The following is a 27,497-nucleotide window of genomic DNA, read 5'->3' on the forward strand; positions in this document are numbered from 1 at the left end:
AATGACCCTTTAGACCCATCTAGCTCTGCAGTTCTATGATTCTAGATAGTAAAATCTGCCTGTTTGTTTTTTTAATGACAAGAGGCCGTTGTTGTTGTTTAGTCGTTTAGTCGTGTCCGACTCTTCGTGGCCCCCTGGACCAGAGCACGCCAGGCACTCCTGTCTTTCACTGCCTCCCGCAGTTTGGTCAAACTCATGCTGGTAGCTTCGAGAACACCATCCAACCATCTCGTCCTGTCGTCCCCTTCTCCTTGTGCCCTCCATCTTTCCCAACATCAGGGTCTTTTCCAGGGAGTCTGCTCTTCTCATGAGGTGGCCTAAGTATTGGAGCCTCAGCTTCACGATCTGTCCTTCCAATGAGCACTCAGGGCTGATTTCCTTCAGAATGGAGAGGTTTGATCTTCTTGCAGTCCGTGGGACTCTCAAGAGTCTCCTCCAGCACCATAATTCAAAAGCATCAATTCTTCGGCGATCAGCCTTCTTTATGGTCCAGCTTTCACTTCCATACATCACTACTGGGAAAACCATAGCTTTAACTATACGGACATTTGTTGGCAAGGCGATGTCTCTACTTTTCAAGATGCTGTCTAGAGGCTTACAGTGGTACCTCGCAAGACGAATACCTCGCAAGACGAAAAACGCGCAAGACGAAAGAGTTTTCCGTTTTTTGAGTCGTTCCGCAAGACGAATTTCCCTATGGGCTTGCTTCGCAAGACGAAACGTCTTGCGAGTTCTTGCGAGTTTGTTTCCTTTTTCTTAAAGCCGCTAAGCCGTTAATAGCCGCTAAGCCGCTAATAGCCGCTAAGCCGCTAAGCCGCTAATAGCCGTGCTTCGCAAGACGAAAAAACCGCAAGACGAAGAGACTTGCGGAACGGATTAATTTCGTCTTGCGAGGCACCACTGTAGTCTCCTCTAAATTATGAGGCCCTGGGCTGCGGACCACTCAGCCCATATGAAAATCTGACACTGTCTACTCCTTTTACCAACAAAAGTTGTTGTGACCATTGTGCGCACTCTGAAATGTGTGTTATTTCCTGAGGGCAAATCCACACTTACAGGATGACTGAACGATAAAAGGTGGGGCTGCTTACTGAAAGAGATTTATTGAGCCCAATCAGACGTGAGAAACATTTTAACTGAGCTGTTTTAAGCAGATATTTATCTACCAGCCTGCCTTTCTGGTTTATATTATCCTTTTGCTTAGTTTTGTTTACACATCAACGCCGATGCAGCTTGTTTTAGATACGTATATGCTGAATATAATACAACACTGTTCTTATATCCTTTTTATTACCTTTGCATTCGCTTCAGGTGTTTCTCGCGCTTCTTGTTCCTCATCCTGATGCGTTTTGATGCCTACCTTGGCAGCAGCTGTTCGGGGCACACCTGAGGAAGCAGCAGACTCCAGATGAACCCGGGCGACAAACGGTTCGGGTCTCGACTCTGTCTTTCTGTAACATGTCCTTCAATTTACGGCTTCGGAAGCAGAACGTAGCGCTGACCGTCTGCATGGTTTTCTTTGTTAGTCTTACTCTTTCGCTGCTACAGAGGGCAACCAGGTGAGTTATCTGGGTTCTTTGGGAAAGTGGGCTGGGAACAGCATAGTTTTAAGTGCTTTTTTGAAATGTCAAACAGTATCAGAGATAGCCAGGCCGCCTGAGACATCCACTGAGGCAAGCACCCCCATATACTGTATTTTTCGCTCTATAAGACACGCCAGACCACAAGACGCACCTAGTTTTTAGGAGGAAAACAAGAAAAAAAATATTCTGAATCTCAGAAGCCAGAACAGCAAGAGGGATTGCTGCGCAGTGAAAGCAGCAATCCCTCTTGCTGTTCTGGCTTCTGGGATAGCTGCGCAGCTTGCATTTGCTCCATAAGACGCACACACATTTCCCCTTATTTATTAGGAGGGAAAAAGTGAGTCTTACAGAGCAAAAAATACAGTATACACACACACACACACACACACACATGTTGTAGAGTGTTATAAGAAAACAAACTGCTTTTTTTTCCCTTATGGGGTACCCAAGAGCCCGTATAGAGTCCTTATGTAGGTTCCCTATCAGTAGGAGAACACAACAGAGGCCAACCAGAGAATATTGAGAAGTAAAGCAGCTAGTAAGCCTGATCTTTATTAAGCTGTTGCAACAGGGTGCTCCCCCCCCAATGCAGGAGGGAGGAGGAACCCAGAACATTGGTGTGCAAGCTCTTATATAGACTTCTGAAATTGCAACCCTGCAGATCAAGGCCACCCCGCAATACATCATACATACATCACTGAAAGGGCGGTCTACAGCAGAAAACCTGTCTGCCAGGATACCTGATAATGGTCACTGGTTGCTTTTACCTGGGCATCCTGGCCATTCTTTTGTGATGGTAAATACCTGAATCTCTTACGCATATTGATAGTGTGCTCAGTTTAACAGATACTTGCCAGACTGTATTTATAGGGAGGTGTAAGCCCCTACAGTCCAAAGACAATTGGAAAGCTTTTCCTCCTTGCAGAGAAATATTTGAGGTCAATTTTGGGAGGGTCAGTGGCGTAGCGTGGGTTGTCAGCACCCGGGGCAAGGCAAGTAATTTGCGCCCCCTAACCCGTGGATTTGCGCCCCCTAACCCGTGGATTTGCGCCCCCTAACCCATGGATTTGCGCCTCCTAACCCTAACCCCCAGATGTTGCGCCCGGTGCGGCCAGCCCCCCCTGCACCCCCCACGCTACGCCACTGGGGAGGGTCAAAATGGCTTCAGGATTGTTCTCCTGTACTATTTCAGACACGTGGTTTATATATTTATGTATGTGTTTGCCTTATACATTTATGAACATTTATTTTATATCTTAGACCTAATAATTCTTATAACAAGAGGAAAACCTGTAGAAAATCAGCTCTGAGAGCCTTCTTTAAAAACTTGAGTTGTTTTAACAAGGGGAAGTGCAAATGGGCTTCAGCAGAGTCTGTAGCAATGACGACGAGCTCTGAAATTAATCCCAGCGCTGTGTGTGGTTCTTTCCCCCCACAGAGAGAAAACTACGTTAGGACAATTATCAAAGTGCCGGGAACTGAATCGGTTATTTGAAGTAAGGGAATTCTCTCAGAGGTGAGTTTTTCTGGTTGGACTGGCAGGCCTCACTGTTGGGCAGAGAGAGGCAGCTGATTTGGGGTGTCATGTAAAGGCAGCAAATCTTAGTTGTGTCTGGCGCGTCAACTTGAGGGGGTCAAAGGTGTCAGTTTGCATTTCTTAGTACAGAAAGTATTGATCAGATGCATAGAGATCTTTCCTATTCTGGAAGCTTCTCTGTGTGAAAGAAACAAGCAGAAGGTTCATGATGTTTGAGTTATTCCTTCAGAGAAGCTGGCTTAAACTGGTTCTCTTATCTTTTCTGTCAGGGTCATGCTGACTATAAAGCCAGAAGGAGCCTGGGTTTCACTTTCCTTTCTGTCTTTCTTTCCTTTTGGTGTGGTCTTCTGCACATAGTATGCTTAGCGTAAAGGTTTAGACTTATTGTAAGTTAAGTCTGCAGTTAAGTCTGCTGCAACTGGGTTTCTTATGGACAGTGCCAGTCCTGAATGTATTGGATTTGTGACCATTCTGCTCATTTGCCTTCAGTAGCACTAAAGCTCTGCTGGATGAAATACAATTCCCTCTGGTCTATTTTTTTTGGGGGGGGGTATCCTGCAACGTGTTTAAGTTTTTACTCTGCTAACTGTACGTTGGAGTTCTGCTCTGGACCATTTTGAGTAGAATTCCACGACAAAAGGCATCTCGGCCCCCCTCTATATTTGCTTGAGACGTCACACCCCGGGCCTCCACAATCTTGGGGCACCTCTGTGTTGTGCGATCTGTTATTGCCAAATTTCTTTACTTCCCTGAAGAAGCATGACTTCCCGCCCCCGGGGCCTCTTGTGGAGGAAGCAAACAAAGAAAAGGGGCCTCAGAAGATGATCTCGGGGTCCAGTTAGGTTCATATGGAAAAAGGGATGAACTCTGAAACTAGTTGTTGATATCTCTGTCTCTTTTGCTGGCAGTGCTCAATTCAGCAAGACAGCCAGCGATGAGAAGCGGGTTCGTGTTGTCAAAACGTGGAAACTTCCTCAAAAAGATAAGGGCATTCTGGAGCATGTGCTACTCTCTCAGGAGTGCCCTTGGGAACCCAATCCTGCAGCAATGGCCCAATACAGGTAAAGCCATCCACTCACCTGTTTGGAGAGACACCTGGAAAAACAGACAGCAATGGTTGTATATGCCATTGTTAGACCCTCCAGCCAGAAGCCTGGCTGCTGCATTCTGCATTAGCAGCAGCTCCCAGACCAACCCCACATAGCCCCACATGGAGCATGTTACAGTAATCTAGTCTCAAAGGTTACCGGTGTTCTAGAGAGAGGTTTGGGAGAGAGATCCTTACTCTTTCGTAGCAGAGTTAGGCACAATGGTGATTGCTCCATACGCCATACGCCTTTGAACAAACATTCTGCACGAAAATACTTAGGCTAGAATAAATCACATAGTTTACTCACAGCATTTCTAGACGCTACATTAAACAAGTCTCCTATCTGTTGGCGGTAAAACAAAGATGCAAAGGTTCCGAAAGACTTTAAAAGAAAAGTACTTTGTTTCCGCACAAAAAGTCTCGTGCAATCTTTGGGTTAGCAAAGATGCAGGCTGTAAAATCTCCCTTTCGGAGAGATTCAATTCACTTGGGTTGTTGTTGTTGTTTGCTATTGGGGGCCTTAGCCACACGGCTCCTTCTTTGCTTGTTCCAGAAAGCATGAAGAGAAAAGGGAAGAATGGGAGGGAAGAAACAAAAGGCTGCAGGGAGCCTGCTAAGCTCTACCCCCACTGGCTACATGAGCTCAGGTTAATTCCTTCATGCATGGAAGTGGAAGTCAGTAACTGTATATTACAACAAGTGCCTAGACTACTGTAGACAAGCTATCTTCCTGTCCAAGAATGGACAAAGCTGGTAACAACAACAGCAGCAAATATTTTATTATTTATACCCCACCCATCTGGCTGGGTTTCCACAGCCACTCTGGGCAGCTCCCAACAGAAGGAGGAGGAGGAGGAAGCAATAAAATATCAAACATTAAAAACTTCCCTAAACAGGGCTGCCTTCAGATGTCTTCTAAAAGTCAGATAGTTGTTTATTTCTTTGGCATCTGATGGAAGGGCGTTCCACAGGGCGGGCACCACTACCGAGAAGCCCTCTGCCTGCTTTCCTGTAACCTCACTTCTCACACTGAGGGAACCGCCAGAAGGCCCTTGGAGCTGGACCTCAGTGTCTAGGCAGAACAATGGGGGTGGAGACGCTCCTTCAGGTATACTGGGCCAAGGCCATTTAGGGCTTTAAAGGTCAACACCAGCACTTGGAATTGTGCTTGGAAATGTACTGGGAGCCAATGTAGGTCTTTCAAGACCAGTGTTATGTGGTCTCGGTGGCCTCTCCCAGTCGCCAGTCTAGCCGCCACATTCTAGATTAGTTGCAGTTTCCAGGTCACCTTCAAAGGTAGCTCCACATAGAGCGCATTGCAGTAGTCCAAGTGGGAGATAACCAGAGCATGCACCACTCTGGCAAGACAGTCCGCGGGCAGGTAGGGTCTCAGCCTGCATACCAGATGGAGCTGGTAGTCAGCTGCCTTGGACACAGAATTGACCTGTGCCTCCATGGCCAGCTGGTGAAAGTGGCACACCTAGTCGCTGAGGTCACTTAACATAAAACCATCAGAAGAGATCAGGCCAAAGACTCATCTAATCCAGGTCGCTGTTCTCAGAGTGGCCAACCCACAGCCTGTGGGAAGCCTGCAAACAGAATCTGAGTGCAACAACACCCTCATCCTCTTGTGATTCTCAGTAACTCGAGGACTCGAAGGATGGAGCCAGACTACAGATCTTCAGAAGGAAGGCAACACCATCCCGAGCACACATAGTCCATAAATGATCTCCCCTTGATGAAGCTTAGAGTGACTTCATCTCTTTGTATGAGGCGACCCCCTGCCCCACCTGCCACAAAGGGCTTAGGGGGAGCATAAGTTATTTCCTCCGCAGTGTCACCCTAATCCACCTCTCCTCCCATTTGTAGGGCAGAACTGGGCCAATGTTGCAATGCTTCCTTCTCAATAGTCTTGACCAAGGAAAACACGCCGTTGGGATCAAGCATCACCTTTGACGGAATGAAAGGAAAGGCGTTTCCGGCGAGCGCTAAGCTGGTGGACCTGCTGCCGGAGGTGTGTGTGGGGGGGGGATATTTGGGGTGGGGGAAAAGAGCCACAACCCAGAGCACATCCTGGTACAGAAGGTTCAGTCCTTGGCCTCTTTCGTTTAAACTGGGCAGAGGAACCTTTGGCTCACAGGTCTCCCCTGGCCTGCCAGGCCTCCCCTCACGGTCCACACCAGCCTGCCCTGTATACCTGATGCCACCTATGAACCCTGTTTTTGTGGGATCATTTCTGGTTAATACATCGTGGGGATGTGCGAAGGATTCTTGCAGTGATGCACTCAACCACCTGCTCATTAGACTCCAGCCAGATAGGTGGGGTATAAATAAAATATAATAATAATTGAGGCTGCATTTTAATGTTGTATTTTTAATCTTGTTTTTTAAGTTGTCTTTCAATCAACTTGCTTTTATTATTGGTTGTTAGCTGCCCTGAGCCTGGTCTTGGCTGGGGAGGGCGGGGTATAAATAAAATTTATTATTATTATTATTATTATTATTATTATTATTAATCCTTTTCCATCCTGACTTATTAAAGCTAGCCAGGGTGGGGTTACTAAAGGGGTCAAAGGTGTGGTCAACACATCCTTGCATGAGGGAATGGCACCCGTCACCCAGTCAGATGCGCGGTGTACAAATAATAAAACTATTATAATATTATTATTATTATTAAGGCCGTGGTGAATCTGTTCCACAAAAAGCCCACCCTAGACCCAATGGAAGTTAACACCCATGAACCAGTTGCCAGTATCCCTTTCTTGGCAAAGTTGGTTGTGGAGCTGGTATCCCAGGAAGATTGGGGTTGCCTAGACAAATTTGTCCAACTTCCGGGAGTGAGTCATGTGACCTGTGCCTCACTCTCACCCTGAAAAAGTCTTTTTTTTGGTGGGGGTGGTGGCGTTTGCACCCAAAATGGCTGCTGCAATCTTGCGTGAAAAAACGGGCTGTCCATTTTTCCCCCGGGGGCACTTGGCAGGTATGCTACAATCTGGGTTTAGACCTGGTTTTGGAACGGAGCCTTTAGTGTCATCAACCTAGTCCTGTGGAACTCTCTGCCACAAGAGAATCACCAAGTGAATTATGTGTCAACTTTTAAATGCCTGCTGGAAACTTTTCTGTTCTGCTAGGCCTAAGCAGGAAATTCAGAGTGCATCCACCCATAATGGTTTATGGAGGTTTTCTTTTAGTTTTTAACTTTTTATGACATTATTGTTTGGCTTTATGCTTTTATATTGTTGTAAAGCGCTGTGATATATTTTTATGACACAGTGTCCTATCAATATTTTTATGCATGAAAATGATTTCCCACTCCTGAGTTAAAGGGTAACAGAATCCTGGTGATCTAAGCCAATATTTCTTTTGTATGTTTTTATTAAGATTATTTCTCTTCTGCACTCTCAAAAATCTAGAGGTCACCCTTCCCAGACTCCCAGTATAGGCACTGTGCTGTAGTGGGCAATGGTGGGATTCTACGAAACAGCAGCTGTGGTCAGGAGATTGACCGGGCAGATCTAGTAATCAGGTAACTTATTTCTTCTTCCTTTTCGAGGGAAACTGGTGGCACTGCAAACAGGTGGGAATCGCAAATAATATCGGGTCCTTTTACAGTGTTTATTCCCAGGCGGTCTTGGTTTTTTTGTTTTGTTTTACTCAGAAGTAACAAACATTCTGTAAAAGCCCTACTTCTCCTTGCAACTAGCCTTTTAACTGGCAGTTTCCAAATTATTTTAAAAGAGCATTTGGGCTGAGTGGTAAAATTCATATTTTGCATATGGAATGTCCCAGGTTCAGCCCCTGCTATTTTGAGTTTTAAAGCATATCTGTCAACCGTTCCTTATTTGGCGGGAAAGTCCCTTATCCCAGCGCCATGTCCCGCTGCTGTCCCTTATTGATGATGTCCCTTAAATTTCCCGGGTTTCAAAGGAAGCAGCTCCTCTCCCTCCCTCCCTGCCAGCGAGGGAGGAGGGAGGCTCCAACTGTGTTGCTTGGCTGCGTTGCTCACCCAATAAGGTGTCTAAGAACAACTGGGGGGTGGAGCTTGCATGCCTTGTGCCGATCAAATCAGTCACATTGCCTGGGGACTCACCTTTGCTCAGCGCTTCCCAGCGGAGAGGTGACGGTGGTTTCCCTTGCTGCATCCCCTTTGCTGGGTTGCTGCGCTGTGGGAACCACCGCTTGAGGCTTTGTTTGGCTGCTGGCTGGGCTTTTTGCCTTTGGCTTGGAGGGGCTCAGAAGTGGAACATACCTGTGCTTGGAAAATCCCTTATTTTGGCTGCTGATCCTTTATTTTCGAGGCTGCTGGTCCCTTATTTTCAAATCTGTAACTTGACAGCTATGTTTTAAAGGCAATGGGAAAGATCCACCCATGCCTGAGATTATGAAAAGCTGCTTCCAGTCAGAGTAGACATTACTGAGCTATATAGACAGGTGGTTGGCTCTGGTTTAAGGGGGCTCCCTATGTTTCTAATATTGGAAGCAGCCTAATGCTGAGCCCATGTATGTAGCCCAGTGTCATCAACATTGACCGGCAGCGCACCTCCAAGGTCTTGGGCAGAATTCTGCTCCTTGAATCTTCATGTTCCTGTTCACTTGTGGTTTTGCATTCCTAAATTCACCGTTCATTAGTTAGTAATGTCTCTTGCAGGAGCTAAACCTTTCATTATTGGCTTCTTCTTTCCCGCCAGAACAATTGCTCATTTAAATACACTTAAAAAGTAGACAACAAAGGAACAATTGGCTGCAAAGAGGAAAGCACCGAGTCAGAGAGAGAGAGAGAGAGAGAGAGAGAGAGAGAAACGTACCTCATAGAACAGAACTGCCAGTTTAGCAGCTGATTTAGGAATGCTGCAGTCAGTGAACAGGAAGCAACTAAATACAAAGGTAGAAGCCCCATTAAAAGGGGGAAGCTGTTAAAGAAATGGTAGATTGGGAAAGCATCAATACTACTGTGTGAGTCCATACTGGACGGCCTGACACTGCTGTTGGGTTTTAAGAAAAGGGAAAAAAGATATATAAGGAAACGAAAAGGATGTTTAAAATAACGTTCGTAAAAAACCCCAGAAGATTTTCTCTTGGGAATTATAGGGACAGAACTACCTAAAATGTATAGAAACTTATTCATGTATGCAACTACAGTGGCAAGAATGTTACTTGCCCAAAAATGGAAAGAAGAAGAAGCCCCAGCAAAGGAAGAATGGATACAGAAACTTATGGAATATGCAGAAATGGCGAAAGTTACCGGAAGAATAAGAAATCAAGATAACAAACTTTTTATAAAAGAATGGAAATGGTTTATTAAATATTTACAGATAAATTGTAAACAGATAAAAACATTGGCAGGATCATTGTAATAATCTGCAGTTTCATAAGAGTATATATTTAAAGAAGATGAATAAATGAACAAATTGAGTTAATTTGGATATGCAGAAGATATTAAAAAAAAAATTCAGGATCTGCAGAAAGTGGGGAAAGGAAGTCAAGTTTTGAAATGTCAAAATGGGACTTCCGGGTTAGCGCCATCAGTAATGGCGGACTCCCTCCCGACTTCCGGTCAGCGCCGGCGCTTAATGGCGGATCTCAACCGGAGCTCCGGGAGAGATCTGCTTCGTGGGTTCGGGTCCTGTCAGCTACGGCGAAGCGGGGACCCTTAAAAATCACAGGCGCGTTGCCTGTGAACTGGAGACTCGGCGGGCACCTTTGCGCCCCCCCGACGCTGCGAAATAGCCTTTTTAAAGGCTCCGGAGGAGCGGAGGGGTCTTGGAGCGGTGCTGAGAGTCGTCTTCACCCAGCCTGCGAAGCGAAGCCGCGTCGCCATTAGCGGAGAGCGCTGACTTCTTCCCGGGAAATTGGATTAAAAGAACAACTATCCGTGAGTAGGATTGACCGCTAAAATATAATTGGACACTAAAAGTAAAGAAATTGGGCACCGAGACGGACAAGCATTAAAAAGGAAGTCTGCTTTCCGTTCTGTAGCAAGATCAAAGCGAAAGGCACTCTAGCTGTAACTGCTTGAGAGGAAATTTGCGGGATTTAAGAAATCCACCACCAAAGCAAAGAACTCCCCCCCCCCGAAGGCAGGAGGAGGGGGAAGAAGATTTTAAAAGTGTTTCCCTGCCAATTTAAAAGAATTGGATTAAGTATCGCTGCTCTTTAACCTGGGATCGGACTGCCGGAGAAAAGGAACCGGCTAAGGACTGTTGCCATAAGAAGCTAATAAATATCTCAAATTGACTTTGGTTACTTCCAATTTGAAACACTGTTTCTGTGGCATTACAAAGTTACTTACAGGACACTATTGACTGGGATCCCCTTGAAAAAGGAAAGAAAAATTGAAAGGGACTAGGAAACTTTTATTCCTTCTTTTTTGAAGAGTGTGGGATTACTTTGAGAAGTATAGAACTGACTCTACGCCCCCTAGAGGATTTACAAATTGTTTCAGCAACAAGTGGAGTTTAAAATTTGAGAACTTTGTTTGTGAGTTTCAAAGTCTGGGAATGACCTTGACTAAAAGACTTTGTTATGGCAGATGGTAAAGAGAAAGGGGAGTTACAAGAAACAACCTTGAGATCTGGCAGACAATACAAAATTGACACTTACATGCAAAGAAGGGCTTCTGTAACAGGAGCCTCTGGAACTATAGTGGCTGCAAAGCCAAAAGCGAAAGCAATGTCTACAGAAGAATCATTTGCCAAGGTATTGGAGAAGATAAATGACTCTTTGGAGGAACTAAAAAAGCAAGGTGCGGAGACTAAATTGCAAGTTGCTGAAACTAAAGTACAAGTTGCTGAAACAAATAAAAAAATTGAAGAAATCTCTGGGAAAATTGACCTAAATACTAAAAGTATAACTGACCTAGGGAATAAAGTGAACTCAAATGCAGAAGCAATTGGGAAATTATTGGAAGATTCATCTATAACACGAAAGATAGCCGAGGAAGCTAAGGAAATTGCAACTGCTGCGGAGGAAAAATTTCCACCAGTTTACAAGAAATTGGATGAATATGAACTGGCACTCTCTATGCAGGATATGCAACGCAAGGAGAGGAACCTGAGGATCAGACTTGTGCCGGAAAAGGAAGGAGAGAACTTGGTGGATGATTTGACAAAAGAATTTTCTGACTTTTGGAAGCAGGAGCTGAAGAAAGAAGATTTTAAGATAGAAAGTGCATTTAGATTGGGAATAAGACAGAAGAGAAATCGACCCAGAGATTGTCTTATTACCTTAAGATCAAAGGAGGAGCGAGATAAAATATTGAACCTGCACTACCAAACAGCCCTTCGAATTGAAGACTTTTTTATTGAGATCTTTAAAGACATCCCTAAGAGTATCTTGGACGCAAGAGGACATTATAAAGACCTGGTGACACTGCTGAAGAAGAACTACATACCATTCAGGTGGGAATTTCCCCAAGGCTTGTCTTTTAAATATAAGGGAAAGAAGAGAAGAATAAAGACTGTAAGTGATAAAGACAAGTTCTTGGGAGAACACGAAGAAGACCTACAGAAAGAGACATTTCCAGGACAAGGGCATCCATCACTGGACACGAACACGGTACCACCGACAGACGAGGAACAAAAACAGGGAGCTGTAGGAGGAAGGAGTAAATAATCCCATCATGGCTCTGCAACTTCTAACCTGGAATTGTAATGGCTTAAATATTCCCAGGAAGAGAAAAAATATATTTCATGCCTTAAAGAAAGACCAATTGGACTTGATTTGCCTACAAGAGACCCACGTGACAAGAGCACATAGAAAATTATTAATAAATAAAAGACTGGGACAGGAATTTATATCTTCAGACAGAGTAAAAAAGAGAGGAGTGGTGATCTATGCAAAAGAAAAATTGCAACCGAAACAAATTTTTAAAGATGATCAAGGAAGATATTTGGCAATTGAAATTCAATCTCAAGGAGAGAAGTATTTGATAGTGGGAATCTATGCACCAAACGAAGGGAAAGCTGAATTTTTTAAGAAGTTGCATGAAATTTTGATGGACCATATGGATTACAACTTAATTTTGATGGGAGATATGAATGGAGTGGTTTCAACAAATATGGACAAGGCACAAAGACAGGTAATAACAAAAGATGGAAGACTACCAAAGACTTTTTTTGAAATGACTGACAATATGGACTTGATTGATATTTGGAGAACAAAACACCCATTAGAAAGAGAGGGAACCTTCTTTTCTGAAGCCAAAATGACATGGACAAGGATTGACCAAATCTGGGTGACTAGCAGTATGGCTCCGAATATAAAAAAAGTAGAAATCTGCCCAAAAACTTTCTCCGACCATAATGCTGTAAAGATGGTGATGAGGCAAACAACAACTGGTTCCTTCAGATGGAGAATGAATGACACCTTATTTAGAGACGAGGAGATCTGTAAGAAGGCCCAAAAAACCTTGAAAGACTATTTTGAAATCAACTTAAGGTCTGAAGTAGAAAAAAGAATAGTATGGGACGCAAGCAAAGCCGTGATGAGAGGGTTTTTGATTCAGCAAAATACTTTAAAGAAGAGAAAGCAAAATGAGAAAAAGGAGAGAATTTTGGAAAAGATAAAAGAAGGGGAAAAACAATTAAGATCGAATCCAAAATCCCAAGAGATTCTAAGAGAAATCAAATTTCATCAAACACAATATATGGAACTGATGAATCAAGAATTAGAGTGGAGAATTAAACAAATGAGACAAAAGACTTTTGAATCTGCTGATAAATGTGGCAAGTTACTGGCTTGGCAAATAAAGAAGAGACAAAAACTCAACACGGTAACAAATATAGAAGTGGAAGGAAAAAACATAAGCAACCCAGCGGAAATTAGGAATTGTTTTCAGAACTACTTTAGACAACTTTACACACAAGGGCCGCAAAAAGAAATGGACATACAACAGTTCCTCGAGGAAAATGGGCTGAAAAAGGTTTCGCATGAAAGTAAGATAATATTGAACCAGGAGATATCAGCACAAGAAATAGAAGATGCCATTCAAGGCATGACGCTGGGCAAATCCCCTGGACCGGATGGACTGACTTCCAAATACTACAAAGTTTTGAAGGAAGGGTTGATACAACCTTTGAAGGAAGTCTGCAATGAGATTATGGAAGGGAAAAGGGCACCTGATACGTGGAGAGAGGCCTACATTACACTTATACCAAAGACAGAGACTGAAAAGACCCAACTTAAAAACTACCGACCCATCTCGTTATTGAATGTGGATTACAAAATCTTTGCTGATATTTTGGCAAAAAGACTGAAGAGAGTTTTGATGGAGGAGATTCACGGGGACCAAGCGGGCTTTCTCCCAAAAAGGCACTTGTCGAACAATGTAAGGAATATAATTGACATTTTGGAAAAGCTGGAAGTGAACATAAACACTAAAGCTGTTTTGATATTTGTGGATGCCGAGAAAGCCTTTGACAACATTTCTTGGAGTTTTATGTTGAAGAACCTCCGGGGGATGGGGGTAGGCCAAGGGTTTGAAAATGGTATAGGTGCAATATACTCTGAACAGAAAGCCAAACTAATTGTAAATAATGTGGTTACAGAAGAGTTCAAGATTGAAAAAGGGACACGTCAGGGGTGCCCTATCTCCCCATTACTTTTTATATCGGTCCTGGAGGTTTTGCTTAATATGATTAGGAGGGACCAGTTGGTTAAAGGGATTCAGGTCGGAGCTAAACAATATAAACTGAGAGCATTTGCAGATGACTTAGTACTTACATTGCAAGAGCCAGAAGCTAGCACGAAAAGAGTTTTGGAAATAATCCAAGAGTTTGGTCAAATGGCAGGATTTAAATTGAATAAGTCTAAGACAAAGGTTTTGGAGAAAAATTTGACACAGATAGAAAAGGAAAGGTTCCAGAATGAGACAGGGTTGACTGTGGTTAAAAAAGTGAAATATTTGGGTATAAATATGACAGCTAAAAATGTGAATTTGTTTAAAGATAATTATGAAAAAACTTGGAGAGAAGTGAAAAAAGATTTGGAGATTTGGTCCAACTTGAAGCTTTCCTTGTTAGGCCGTATTGCAGCTATAAAGATGAATGTATTGCCAAGAATGTTGTTTTTGTTCCAAGCATTGCAAATAATTGATAAAATGGATTGTTTCAAGAGGTGGCAAAAAGACATATCTAAATTTGTCTGGCAGGGCAAAAAGCCCAGAATTAAATTTAAGATACTAACGGATTCAAAGGAAAGAGGGGGGTTTGCCCTGCCAGACTTTAAACTTTACTATGAAGCGGCAGCTTTCTGCTGGCTGAAAGAATGGCTACTTCTTGAAAACACAGACATTTTGGATTTGGAAGGTTTTAATAACATTTTTGGGTGGCATGCATATTTGTGGTACGACAAGGTTAAAGCACATAAAAGTTTTAAAAATCATATTGTCAGAAAAGCACTACTAAATGTCTGGGACAGATATAAAGACTTGCTGGAAAATAAAACTCCAAGGTGGCTGTCGCCAATGGAAGCTAAGGCAGTTAAAAAGTTAAATATGGAGTCCAAATGGCCAAGATACTGGGAAATTTTGGAAAAGGAAGGGGACAAATTGAGATTGCAGAGTTTTGAGAAATTAAAAGGGAAGGTGAGAGATTGGTTCCACTACCATCAAATTAATGAAGCGTTTAAACTGGACAGTAAAATTGGCTTCCAGGTGGAAAAATCAAAATTGGAGACAGAACTGTTAGAACCCAGTACTAAGAATTTGTCCAAAATGTACAATTTGCTGCTGAAATGGAATACACAAGATGAAACGGTCAAATCGGTCATGATTAAATGGGCTCAGGACATTGGTCATAATATTTTGTTTGCTGATTGGGAAAAGTTGTGGACCACCGGGATAAAATTTACGGCATGTAATGCCTTAAGAGAAAACATTATGAAAATGATATATAGGTGGTACATAACCCCAGTCAAGCTTGCAAAGATTTACCATGTGCCTGACAACAAATGTTGGAAATGTAAAGAAACTGAAGGTACATTTTTTCATCTTTGGTGGACCTGCCCGAAGATTAAGGCATTCTGGGAAATGATCTATAATGAACTTAAAAAGGTATTTAAATATACTTTCCCCAAGAAACCAGAGGCCTTTCTCTTGGGTATTGTCGGCCAAGGGGTGTTAAAGACGGATATAACTTTCTTTATGTATGCTACAACAGCAGCTAGAATACTCATTGCGAAGTACTGGAAGACGCAAGAACTACCCACACTGGAAGAATGGCAGATGAAGGTGATAGACTATATGGGCTTGGCAGAAATGACGAGCAGAATCCGAAACCAGGGAAGAGAAGCAGCGCAAGAAGAATGGAAAAAATTCAAGGACTATTTAAAGAAATATCATAAAGTTAATGAAAGTTAGAATGATGTTGGACTGGAAAGTAAATGGTTACTATTAGCAATGGTTAAGACAAGGAAAATAAGGAAGAATAGTCTAAATTTAAATTAAAATAAGGGAAGATTTGCTGAACAATCGATAAGAATTTGGAATACAGAAAGGGGAAGCACGAGGAAGTCGGGGAAGATAGGATATGAAATTAGGATATGAAATGATACATGTTTTTTGTTTTGTTTTTGTTTTTGTATGTTTATGTTTGTTGTATTGTGTTTATATGGAAAAATAAAAATATTTATAAAAAAAAAAAAAAAAGTAATGGCGGACTCCCTCTGATTCGGAGGGACCCGCTCCGAGGAAATCGGGTCAAACCACAATGGCGAAGTGGAGACCCTTTTAAAATCACAGGCGGGGTGAAGCCTGTGAACGTGGGACTCGGCGGGCACCCTTTGCGCCCCCCCAATCCGCAAGGAAACCCGACTACGGGCTCCAGAGCGAAGTGGGGCGAGTGGCGCGGTGCTGAGAGTCAACTGCTACTTCCACGGAGCGAAGCCGCACAGCCATTATCGAAGAGCGCTGACTTCTTCCTGTGACAATTCGACTACAAAAGCAACTACCCATGAGTAGGATAAATTGGAAAAGGCAAGGGAAAAAAAGAATTAATTTGGCACCGAAGCGGGAAGGCATAAACAGGAAGTCCGCCTTCCGCTTTTGTAAATAGACTAAAGCAAAGAAGTTGCAAGCTAAAGCCTTGGAAAATTGATTGGAAAGGACTAAAATCCCAACACCTAAATAAGTGATTCCCCCCTTGGATGCAGGAGAAGGGGGGGGAGGCTTGAACTATATATGCCTGCAAGAGAGAGGGAAGGAAATAAAAATCTACTGCTCAAAACCTGGGAACGGGCTGCCAACAGACAATAAGACTGCCGCATTTGGAAGCGCACTGCTTGTGAATAGAGTATCTTTTGACAGCTAGCTCTGCAAGGAAGATACATTGTTTTTGGTTGTCACCTACTGATCTTAGAAAGAAAGGGAAGTAATTGAAAAGTAACTGAAATTGAAACTGACTTTTATCCTTTTTTTCTGCTTGAAGGGGGGGGGGGTTTAAAAAGTGCTACTTTGTAATACAACAAGTATAGACTGATACTGTGTCCCCCTAGAGGAAGTTTCTGAAACTGTTAACAATTGGGCCAGGGGAATTTTCCACTTCAAAACAAACTGTGGCCGTGGGATTGACCTTGGGTATTTAATTGAAGAGTTATGGCAGATGGAAAAGAAAAAGTAGATTCCCTTCAAGACAAAACAACGAGGTCTGGGAAATCTTGGCAGCGAAGACCATCAACATCTGGCCCTTCTGCCTCATCTGCGGCTGCATCTACACAATCTAAGTCAAAAGGTATGTCATCTGAAGAAGCTTTAGCAGTTGCATTAGGTAAGATAAATGAATCATTGGAAAAACTAAGTAAACAGGTGGTTGAAGCATCAACTAAAATTGATCAAAATACTATAAGTATTAATAATCTGGGACAAAAGGTAAATACCAACACAGAAACTATCGAGAAACTGCTACAGGAATCTACCCTGACTCAACAGACAGCTGAAGAAGCTAAGGAAAAAGCAGCTGCCGCAGAGGAGAAGATTCCAGGTACACAAAGGCAACTTGAGGACCATAGGTCGACACTTTCTATGATTGAACTCAAGGAGAAACAAACGAACTTGAGGATCAGAGCTGTGCCTGAATTAGAGAAGGACAATCTGACAGATTTTCTTATGCAGGAATTTGCAGACTTTTGGGAATTGGACTTGGAAAAAGAAGGATTCAAGATCGCGAGTGCTTTCAGACTTGGAAGAGGGGGGAAGAAGAACAGGGTGAGAGACTGTTTGATTACCCTCCGAACAAAAGAGGAGAGAGACAAAATTTTGGGTTTGCACTTCCAGAAGACTTTGGAAATACATCAATCAAGAGTGGAAATATTTAAAGATATTCCAAAACATCTTTTGGACCTTAGGTCCAATTACGGAGATTTGGTTGCCCTGCTGAGAAGGAATAGACTTATCTTCAGGTGGGAATTTCCCCAAGGCCTATCTTTTAGTTTTAAAGGAAGAAAGATAAAAATAAGATCAGTGGATGACAAAGAAAAATTTCTGAAAGATTACGGAGAAGATTTACAGAAAGAATCTGGAGAAGAGCCAAGAGCACTGGACAGAGAACCATTTGATAGAGGACTAAAACAAAGAGCATTGGACAGAAGATTATCAAAAAGAGGAATACTAGACATAGCAAGACTACCCTTCGGATTGGACTGTCCAGAGAAAGTAACAGTAATACCACTGACAGAACAAGAGCAAGCACTTGGTGCGGTTGGAGGAAAATCAGAATAACTACATCATGGCCCTGCAACTACTGAGTTGGAATACTAATGGACTTAACCTGCCTCAAAAAAGGAAAAGAGTCTTTCATTTATTAAAAAAGGAACAATTGGACTTGATTTGCCTACAGGAAACACATGTGATGAGGCTCCACAGGAAAGTATTGATTAATAAAAGATTGGGCCAAGAGTTTATTTCATCAGACAAAGTTAAAAAAAGAGGAGTAGTAATTTATGCAAAGGAGAGCCTATCACCGAAATTTATATTTAAAGATGATCAAGGAAGATTTGTGGCAATTGAAATTCAACTACAAGGAGAGAAATTCTTGATAGTAGGCGTTTATGCACCGAATGAAGGAAAATCAGAATTTTTTTAAAAGTTGCATGAGACTTTGTTGGACTATTTGGATTATAATATGATCATGATGGGGGATATGAATGGAGTGGTATCTACAAATATGGATAAGGCACAGAGACAGGTAGTTACTAAGGACGGCAGACTACCAAAAACCTTTTTTGAGATGACTGACAGTTTGGACTTAGCTGATTTGGAGAACAAAGAACCCCTTGGGTAGAGAGGGAACTTTCATCTCTGAAGCCAAAATGACATGGACAAGAATTGACCAAATCTGGATAACTAGAGGACTGGCTCCAAAGACTAGAAAAGTGGAAATTTGTCCTAAAACCTGCTCCGACCACAATTCTGTGAAAATGGAGATGAAACTAACACCAATTGGCTCCTTCAGATGGAGGATGAATGACACCTTGTTTAGAGACGAAGAAGTGACCAAAAAGGCCCAAAAAACCTTGAGAGATTATTTTGAGATAAATATGAATACCACCGTTGAAAAAAGAGTAATCTGGGATGCAAGCAAAGCGGTTATGAGAGGGTTTCTGATACAACAGAATGCAATAAAGAAGAGAACTCAAAATGAGAAAAAAGATAAAATTTTGGACAGAATAAAAGAAGGTGAGAAGAAATTGAGAGCGAAACCAAAGTCGCAAGAGATTCTGAGAGAAATAAAGTTATATCAAGTACAATATATGAAAATGATGAACCAGGAAATAGAGTGGAAAATCAAACAGATGAGACAAAAGACATTTGAATCGGCCAATAAATGTGGGAAATTGCTACCTTGGCAAATGAAAAGAAGGCAAAAACTCAACACTATTACAAATTTGGAAGTGGAAGGAAAGAATATACAGAATCCAGTGGAGATTAGAAAATGTTTCCAGAGGTACTTTAAACAATTATATACACAAGGGCCACAGAAAGAAATTGATATAGATCAATTTTTGAAATTAAATGGACTACAAAAAATCTCTCAAGAAAATAAGTTAATGCTGAACTATAAAATAACTGAACAGGAGGTAGAAGGTGCCATCCAGAATATGCAACTGGGTAAATCTCCAGGGCCGGACGGCTTAACTTCAAGATATTATAGATCCTTGAAAGATTGGATAATACAACCATTAAAGGAAGTTTGTAATGGAATTTTGGAAGGGAAAAAAGCACCAGAGTCGTGGAAGGAAGCTTACATTACACTTATACTGAAAATTGAGTCTGAGAAGACACAACTTAAGAATTACTGCCCCATATCTCTGCTTAATGTGGATTACAATTTTTTTGCAGATATTTTGGCTAAAAGATTAAAAAAAGTACTAGCGGAAGAGATACATAAAGATCAAGCAGGCTTTCTCCCGGGCAGACACTTGTCTGACAACACGAGAAATATAATTAATATCTTAGAAAAATTACAAGTGAATATTAATACTAAAGCAGTTTTGATATTTGTAGACGCGGAGAAAGCCTTGGACAACATTTCTTGGAGTTTTATGAAGAAGAATCTCCAGGGGATGGGGGTTGGTCAAGGTTTTGGAAATGGTATAGGTGCAATTTATTCAGAACAAAAGGCCAAATTAATTGTTAATAATGTGGTGACAGAGGAATTTAAGATAGAGAAAGGGACACGACAAGGTTGCCCAATTTCCCCATTGCTCTTTATTTCGGTCCTGGAGGTTCTCCTAAATATGATCAAAAGGGACCAATTGGTTAAAGGTATACAAGTCGGAGCCAAACAGTACAAATTGAAAGCATTTGCAGATGATCTAGTACTGACATTACAGGAGCCAGAATCTAGTACTAAAAGAGTATTGGAACTGATTCAAGAATTTGGTCAGGTTGTAGGATTCAAGTTGAGTAAGTCAAAAACTAAGGTTTTAGAGAAAAATCTAACACCGATTGAGAAAGAGAGGTTTCAGAAGGAGACAGGTTTAACGCTGGTTAAGAAAGTAAAATACCTGGGGGTTAATATGACCGCTAAGAACGTGAATTTATTTAAAGATAACTATGAAAAATGCTGGTCAGAAGTGAAAAAGGATTTAGAAATATGGTCAAACTTGAAGCTTTCTTTGCTAGGCCGTATTGCTGCTATAAAAATGAATGTATTGCCAAGAATGTTGTTTTTGTTTCAATCATTGCAAATTTTGGATAAAATGGACTGTTTCAAGAAGTGGCAGAGAGATATTTCAAGATTTGTCTGGCAGGGCAAGAAGCCCAGAATAAAATTTAAAATACTAACCGATGCAAAAGAAAGAGGTGGATTTGCCCTGCCAGACCTTAAACTTTACTATGAATCAGCTGCATTTTGCTGGCTGAAAGAATGGCTGCTTCTTGAGAACACAGACATTTTGGATTTAGAAGGTTTCAATAATGTATTTGGGTGGCATGCATATTTGTGGTATGATAAGGTCAAAGCACATAAAGCATTTAAAAACCATATTGTCAGGAAAGCATTGTTCAATGTCTGGATAAGATATAAAGACCTATTTGAAAATAAAACCCCAAGGTGGTTGTCACCGATGGAAGCGAAGGCCCAGAAAAAGCTCAATATGGAGGCCAAATGGCCGAAATATTGGGAGATTTTGGAACAAGAAGGAGATAAATTAAAATTGCAGAGCTTTGAGAAACTAAAAGACAAAGTGCGAGATTGGCTTCATTATTATCAAATAAGGGAGGCTTACAATTTGGACAAGAAAATTGGCTCCCAGGTGGAAAAATCAAAATTGGAAACAGAACTGTTAGATCCCAAAACTAAGATATTATCAAGAATGTATAACTTGCTGTTGAAATGGAATACTCAGGATGAAACGGTGAAATCTGCTATAATAAAATGGGCACAAGATGTTGGACATAACATTATGTTGGCTGACTGGGAACAGTTATGGACCACAGGTATGAAATTTACGGCATGTAATGCCTTAAGAGAGAATATTATGAAAATGATATACAGGTGGTACATGACACCAGTCAAGCTTGCAAAAATATATCATTTGCCCGATAATAAGTGCTGGAAATGTAAAGAAAATGAAGGTACATTCTTTCACCTTTGGTGGACGTGCCCAAGGATCAAGGCTTTCTGGGAGATGATCTATAATGAAATGAAAAAGGTATTTAAATATACCTTCCTGAAGAAACCAGAGGCCTTTCTCCTGGGCATGGTTGGCCAATTGGTGCCAAAGAAGGATAGAACTTTCTTTATGTATGCAACAACAGCAGCAAGAATACTCATCGCAAAGTATTGGAAGACACAAGATTTACCCACCCGGGAAGAATGGCAGATGAAGTTGATGGACTACATGGAACTGGCGGAAATGACCGGCAGAATCCGAGACCAGGGAGAAGAGTCGGTAGAAGAAGATTGGAAGAAATTTAAAGACTATTTACAGAAACACTGTAAAATTAAGGAATGTTAGAAGGATGAAGTTATGTGGTTTTAGCAATAATGTTACAAAGGGGTATGTAAAAATGGATTGTTAACAGGTAAAAATGTAAAGTTACAATATATTAAGATAAAATATCAAGATAAAAGCAAAAATGGTAAGGACTTGCTGAAACAACTATTGAACTAGAATACAAAAAAGGGAGGTGTGAGGAGGTCAGGGAAACAAGCAAATGAAAGACAAGACATGGAAAGATTCGTTTGTTTTTAATTGCTTTTATTTTTCTGTATTTTGTATTTTTTGTTTCTTTTTTTATTTTTCTTCTTTAACTTCTTTGAAACTTTAATAAATATTATTTTTAAAAAATGAAATGTCGAAATGATTGTAAAATCAGTGAAATGTATAAATTTGAAAGGTATAAATAAAAAAAAAATTAAAAGGAAAAAAAGAAAGCTTCACAAATCAGGCCTGAAAAATAGATGCAGGGATAGCATGCAGAGCCCTGGAATGTGATGTGTTGGCAATTAAGTTGCCTGGATTCTCCATGAAGCCTGTCTGAATGAGAGCTCCCCAACAGTTACATGAGAGCTGATTCTGTTTTTCCACTTTCTCCCTCCAATCCAGGTTCAACCTGCCTCCCATGAATTTCTCTGAAGATGTGGGAACCAAGTCAGACCTGGTGACTTTAAACCCCAGCATCCTTAATGAAAAGTAAGGGAAAGATCCGAGAATGCACTGGCTGTGTCATAATTTAAGCCATGAGTAGGCAAAGTAAGGCCTGGGGGCCGGATCCGGCCCAATCGCCTTCTAAATCCGTCCCGCGGACAGTCCGAGAATCAGCGTGTTTTTACATGAGTAGAATGTGTCCTTTTATTTAAAATGCATCTCTGGGTTATTTGTGGGGCATAGGAATTCATTCATTCCCTGCCCCCAAAATATAGTCTGGCCCCCCACAAGGACTGAGGGACAGTGGACTGGCTGCCTGCTGAAAAAGTTTGCTGACCCCTGATTTAAGCGGTTGTAGGAAGCAGTAACAAAGCTGCACCCAGCGGCCAGTGCCTCCTGCTCTGCATGCAGCAGGTCCTGGGTTCAATCCCTGGTGTCTCCAGGTAGGGCTGACAGGAGCTCCTCCCTAGAACCCTGGAGAGCCCCTGCCAGTCAGTGCAGGCACTGCTAAGCTAGAGAGGTCAATGGTTTGACTCGGTGCTCCGGGTTATTTAAGATTTGTTGTATAAATGTATAAATCAGGATCTGATTTCTTTCCGCAGGTCCTGTAAGACAGAGTTGTTCCGCCTGGCCTTTGGCTTGGAGCCAATTTGATTCCCTCCCTCTCTTTCTTTTTTCTTCTCCTCCTGCGAGGAAGCTACATTTTAATATTTTAATGTTTCAATATTTTAATGTTGTATTTTAATTTTGTTTTTAAGTTGTAATCATTCAACTTGTTTTTATTATTGCTTGTAAGCCACTCTGAGCCCGTCCTTGGCTGGGGAGGGCGGGGTATAAATAAAAAATTATTATTATTATTATTTATTTATCTCTGTGTAGGTGTATGAAAACAGGGATGCGGGTGGCACTGTGGGTTAAACCACTGAGCCTCTTGGGCTTGCTGATCAGAAGGTCGGCAGTTTGAATCCCTGTGATGGGGTGAGCTCCCGTTGCTCGGTCCCAGCTCCTGCCAACCTAGCAGTTCGAAAGCACGTCAAAGTGCAAGTAGATCAATAGGTACCGCTCCAGCGGGAAGGTAAACGGCGTTTCCATGCGCTGCTCTGGTTCACCAGAAGCGGCTTAGTCATGCTGGCCACATGACCCGGAAGCTGTACACCGGCTCCCTCGACCAATAAAGCGAGATGAGCGCCGCAACCCCAGAGTTGGCCACGACTGGACCTAATGGTCAGGGGTCCCCTTACCTTTTAGGTGTATGAAAACATGTTTTATCCCATGTAAACATTTCAAATACTTCATGAAACTCAAAGGATAATTATGGCCATGCCCACACATCACACATGAAAAACACACCGCTCCCCACAAAGGATCCTGGGAGCTGTAGTTTGCCAAGGGTGCTAGGAATTGTAGTCCCAGCAAAGGAAGAATGGATACAGAAACTTATGGAATATGCAGAAATGGTGAAACTTACGGAAGAATAAGAAATCAAGATAACAAATCTTTTACAAAAGAATGGAAATGGCTTATTGCATATTTACAGATAAACTATAAACAGATAAAAACACTGGCAGGATCATTGTAATAACCTGCAGTTGATAAGAGTACATATTTAAAGAAGATGAACAAATGAACAAATTGAGTTAATTTGGATATGCAGAATATATTAAAAATAAATTCAAGGAATTGCAGGAAGAGGGGGAAGGAAGTCAAGTTTTGAAATGCCAAAATGGTTTTACAATTAGTGAAATGTATAAACTTGAAAAGTATGAATGAAAGAATGAATGAATGAATGGTGCTGGGAATTCTGCTGCGTGCGAGATAAACTACAGTTAGAGGATTTGTGGGAGGCTGTATGCTTTAAATGTGCCTTAGGGCAGATCAACCCCGTGTGTGCACATCAAGCGCACATTTAAAGCCCGCAACTTCCCCCAAAGAACCCTGGGAACTGTAGTATCCCTCTCGCACAGCTACAGTTCACAGTTGTTGTTGTTGTTCACTCGTTTCGTTGTGTCCGACTCTTCGTTACCCCATGGACCAGAGCACGCCAGGCACTCCTGTCTTCCACTGCCTCCCGCAGTTTGGTCAGACTCATGCTGGTTGCTTCGAGAGCACCATCCAACCATCTTGTCCTCTGTCGTCCCCTTCTCCTTGTGCCCTCTATCTTTCCCAACATCAGGGTCTTTTCCAGGCAGTCTTCTCTTCTCATGAGGTGGCCAAAGTATTGGAACCTCAGCTTCAGGATCTGTCCTTCCAGTGAGCACTCAGGGCTGATTTCCTTCAGAATGGCTAGGTTTGATCTTCTTGCAGTTCACAGTACCTGTTATGTACTGAAGTTCTCACCCTGGGCCAGCAGGGGGATACTGTAGATAGTTCAGGTCCACATATGCAAATAAGGGATCAAAAGTGACATTCAGTGACTGGATAGTTACAGAAAATGGTTACTGTTGCATTCTAGTGGAGCTCTATATAAGCAGGCTAGCTGAACCCTTCAGTTCAGTTCTGTTCTGGCCTTTGAATAAACAAGAGCTGTTTGAAGAATCGCTGTATCATCTGATGTGTTCACCCACAACTTAACAGTACCCATCACAAACTACCGTTCTCAGGATTCTTTAAATGTTTGGTGCGGCTGCCCCCACAGCTCCAATCCATGTTGCAGTCCAGGAGGTACTGATGAGATCAGCCAGCTTAGAAACTGCAGATAGGATGAAATTTTCTCCTCCAGGCTTAGAAGAATGTGGCTTGATCGTTTTGTTCCTTCCCCATCTCCTGCAGATTCCGAAGACTGTCAGACCGCCGGAAGCCTTTCGCCGATTCCCTGCGCCTTTATGGAGATGCTTTCTTCCTCATCCCTGCCTTCTCCTTCGTGGGACACACCGATGTCAGCTACCGTGCCCTGTATACCATGGAGGACTTTGGCTTGTCTCAGAGAGCTCTCTTCCTGAACCCCCATTACCTGGCCCCACTGGGTAGCTACTGGAAGTCGAGGGGCTTAGGGCCCAAACGTCTCTCCTCCGGCTTCATCTTCACCAGTATGGCTCTGGAGTTGTGCGAGCGCATCACCCTCTACGGATTCTGGCCTTTCCAACACGACCTGGAGAACCAGCCCATTCTCCACCATTACTATGACAACAGGCTGCCCAAGCAGGGGGTTCACGAGATGCCAAGCGAGTTTTCCCGATATCTAGACATGTACGCCCAGGGGTTGCTGCGCTTACGGCTTGGCAAGTGTCCGTGAGAGGGGAGCTTCCGCCTGAATGGGCAAGGGGGTGATCAGGTGTCTCCTGAGCTGTGGAAGAATGGGCGGCACAAATGATGGCACCAAGTTGCAATGCTCAGGCAGCAGTGCAGACAGCCCAAAGGAGCGTTTTGTCAACACAATCAAAGGCCGCTCATTCAAATCGGAAGAACTTTCCTACCCCCCTGGATGTCTTAAGGAACACGAGTGAAATTCCTCTAAGAACAGGAGGCTCGTCTGTGTCCCAGGATTGGTAGACTGAGGGATAGAGTGTGGTTAGAGTGTGGCGCTGATAATGCCAAGGTCATAGGTTTGATTCCCCTATGGGACACCTGCCTGCTCCTGCATTGTTGAGGTTTGTGGCAGATCAGGCATCCCCAACCTGCAGCCCTCCAGATGTTTTGGCCTACAACTCCCATGATCCCTAGCGAACAGGACCAGTGATCAGGGATGATGGGAATTGTAGTCCAAAACATCTGGAGGGCCACAGGTTGGGGATGCCTGTGCTAGATGGTCCTTGAGGTCCCTTCCAACTCTACAATTCTACGACAACGTGTGCTTCTTTGTGTTAGTGTTCATGTTGTATTTGTAAGCCGCTCTCTTATTTTTAATTTTTTTTTTAAGAGAAAGATTTTACTGAAGTAAATCAAACCAATAGAAATAACAGAAGATAGCGGACTTTGCAGGACTGGCAAAGCTGACAGGAAAAATCCGAAACCGGCAAGATCAAGCATTCCAAAAGGACTGGAGTAAATTTATACGATACCTGAAAGATTGTAAGCAATTGACATCACTGTGTTGTTGTTGTTTAGTCGTTTAGTCGTGTCCAACTCTTCGTGACCCCATGGACCAGAGCACGCCAGGCACTTCTGTCTTCCACCGCCTCCCGCAGTTTGGTCAGACTCATGTTTGTAGCTTGACATCACTAGCAGGGTTGTTTGAAGACTTGTAATGAGAAATTCTCTACCTTTCTATATTTATTTAAATTTTGAGTTATTTTCTAATGTGTGTAATTAGAATTGGAAAACGTACAAAATGCAATGATATAAAGGCTAATTTTGAAAGCCATGAGGCAGGAGGGAAAGAAGTTGACAGGCTCTAAAGAGCCAGGGATGCAAAGTGGAGTGTTATGATGTGAATGTATATTATAAAATGGAGTGTGTGTATGTGTGTGTGTGTGTGTGTAAACACCTGAAAAAAGAGAAATAACAGAAATACAAAAAAGTGGCCAATCCAGCTCAGAATTGCAGGTCTCTTGACTTTTGAGACACTTGGGAACCCTTGTTGTTTTTGCTGCCGTAAACACACTGAGGGACACAGCCTTATTCTGCTTCTTAACGTTTCACTGAATATAAATTCAAAAGGGCTAGTTCTCATGTAGAAACTCGTCTTGTGATTGTGATTCTGCCTCACCTCCCAACCCATGCCTGACTTTCATGCTTGCCCTACCCTCGGACAGGAGAAAGAAAGGTGGTTTCTTGCTACTGCCTGACGTCCCATTAGCAAACATAAATAATCGCTCCTGCTCAGCACCTGCTTCCTGTTAGAAGGTCTAGAATGCAGGAACAAAGCCCAATAGCAAACATTTTTTTCCATTAGCAGATTTCATTATTTGCTTAGTGTTTTATACAGTCTTCCATGAGGTCAGGTCAGGTCAGGGTCAGATTTCCAAGCTGTTTTCAACCAAGAGAGACTTCGCTTTGCCAAGACCTTTCATCAAAGGCAGGTGTAGGGGACACCTTTGGCTTGATAGGTGCTGCTGTACTACAACTCCCATCAGCCCCAGCAAGCACGGCCAATGACCTGGAATGAGGGGAGTTGTGGCTCAGGAACATCTGGCAGGCCAAAGGTTTCTCACACACCCAATCAGAGGTCCTCCTTAGTGAAGGTGGGGAAATTGGGCACTGCCCCATCAACCTCAGTCTGTCCTCACCTCGCCCTGTCCTCCATCCTAACACTGAGGTCCAG

The 27,497-nt window shown here is 42.5% G+C and overlaps 1 protein-coding gene across 1 annotated transcript; it reads left to right on the forward strand.

Moving 5' to 3' along the window:
- Positions 1 to 1,126: 1,126 nt before the first annotated feature.
- Positions 1,127 to 26,691, forward strand: LOC310747112 (alpha-N-acetylneuraminide alpha-2,8-sialyltransferase-like). The gene is given in 9 exon segments (XM_083581446.1): positions 1,127 to 1,376; positions 1,378 to 1,559; positions 3,022 to 3,099; positions 4,029 to 4,181; positions 6,080 to 6,224; positions 7,624 to 7,736; positions 22,256 to 22,342; positions 25,067 to 26,305; positions 26,445 to 26,691. Coding segments are annotated over 8 exon segments (1,245 nt in total). The 5' UTR covers positions 1,127 to 1,352; the 3' UTR covers positions 25,530 to 26,305; positions 26,445 to 26,691.
- The last annotated feature ends 806 nt before the right edge of the window (positions 26,692 to 27,497 follow it).

This window comes from Podarcis filfolensis, assembly GCF_964270895.1.
Source record: "Podarcis filfolensis genome assembly, chromosome: 13".
Lineage (NCBI taxonomy): Eukaryota > Metazoa > Chordata > Lepidosauria > Squamata > Lacertidae > Podarcis > Podarcis filfolensis.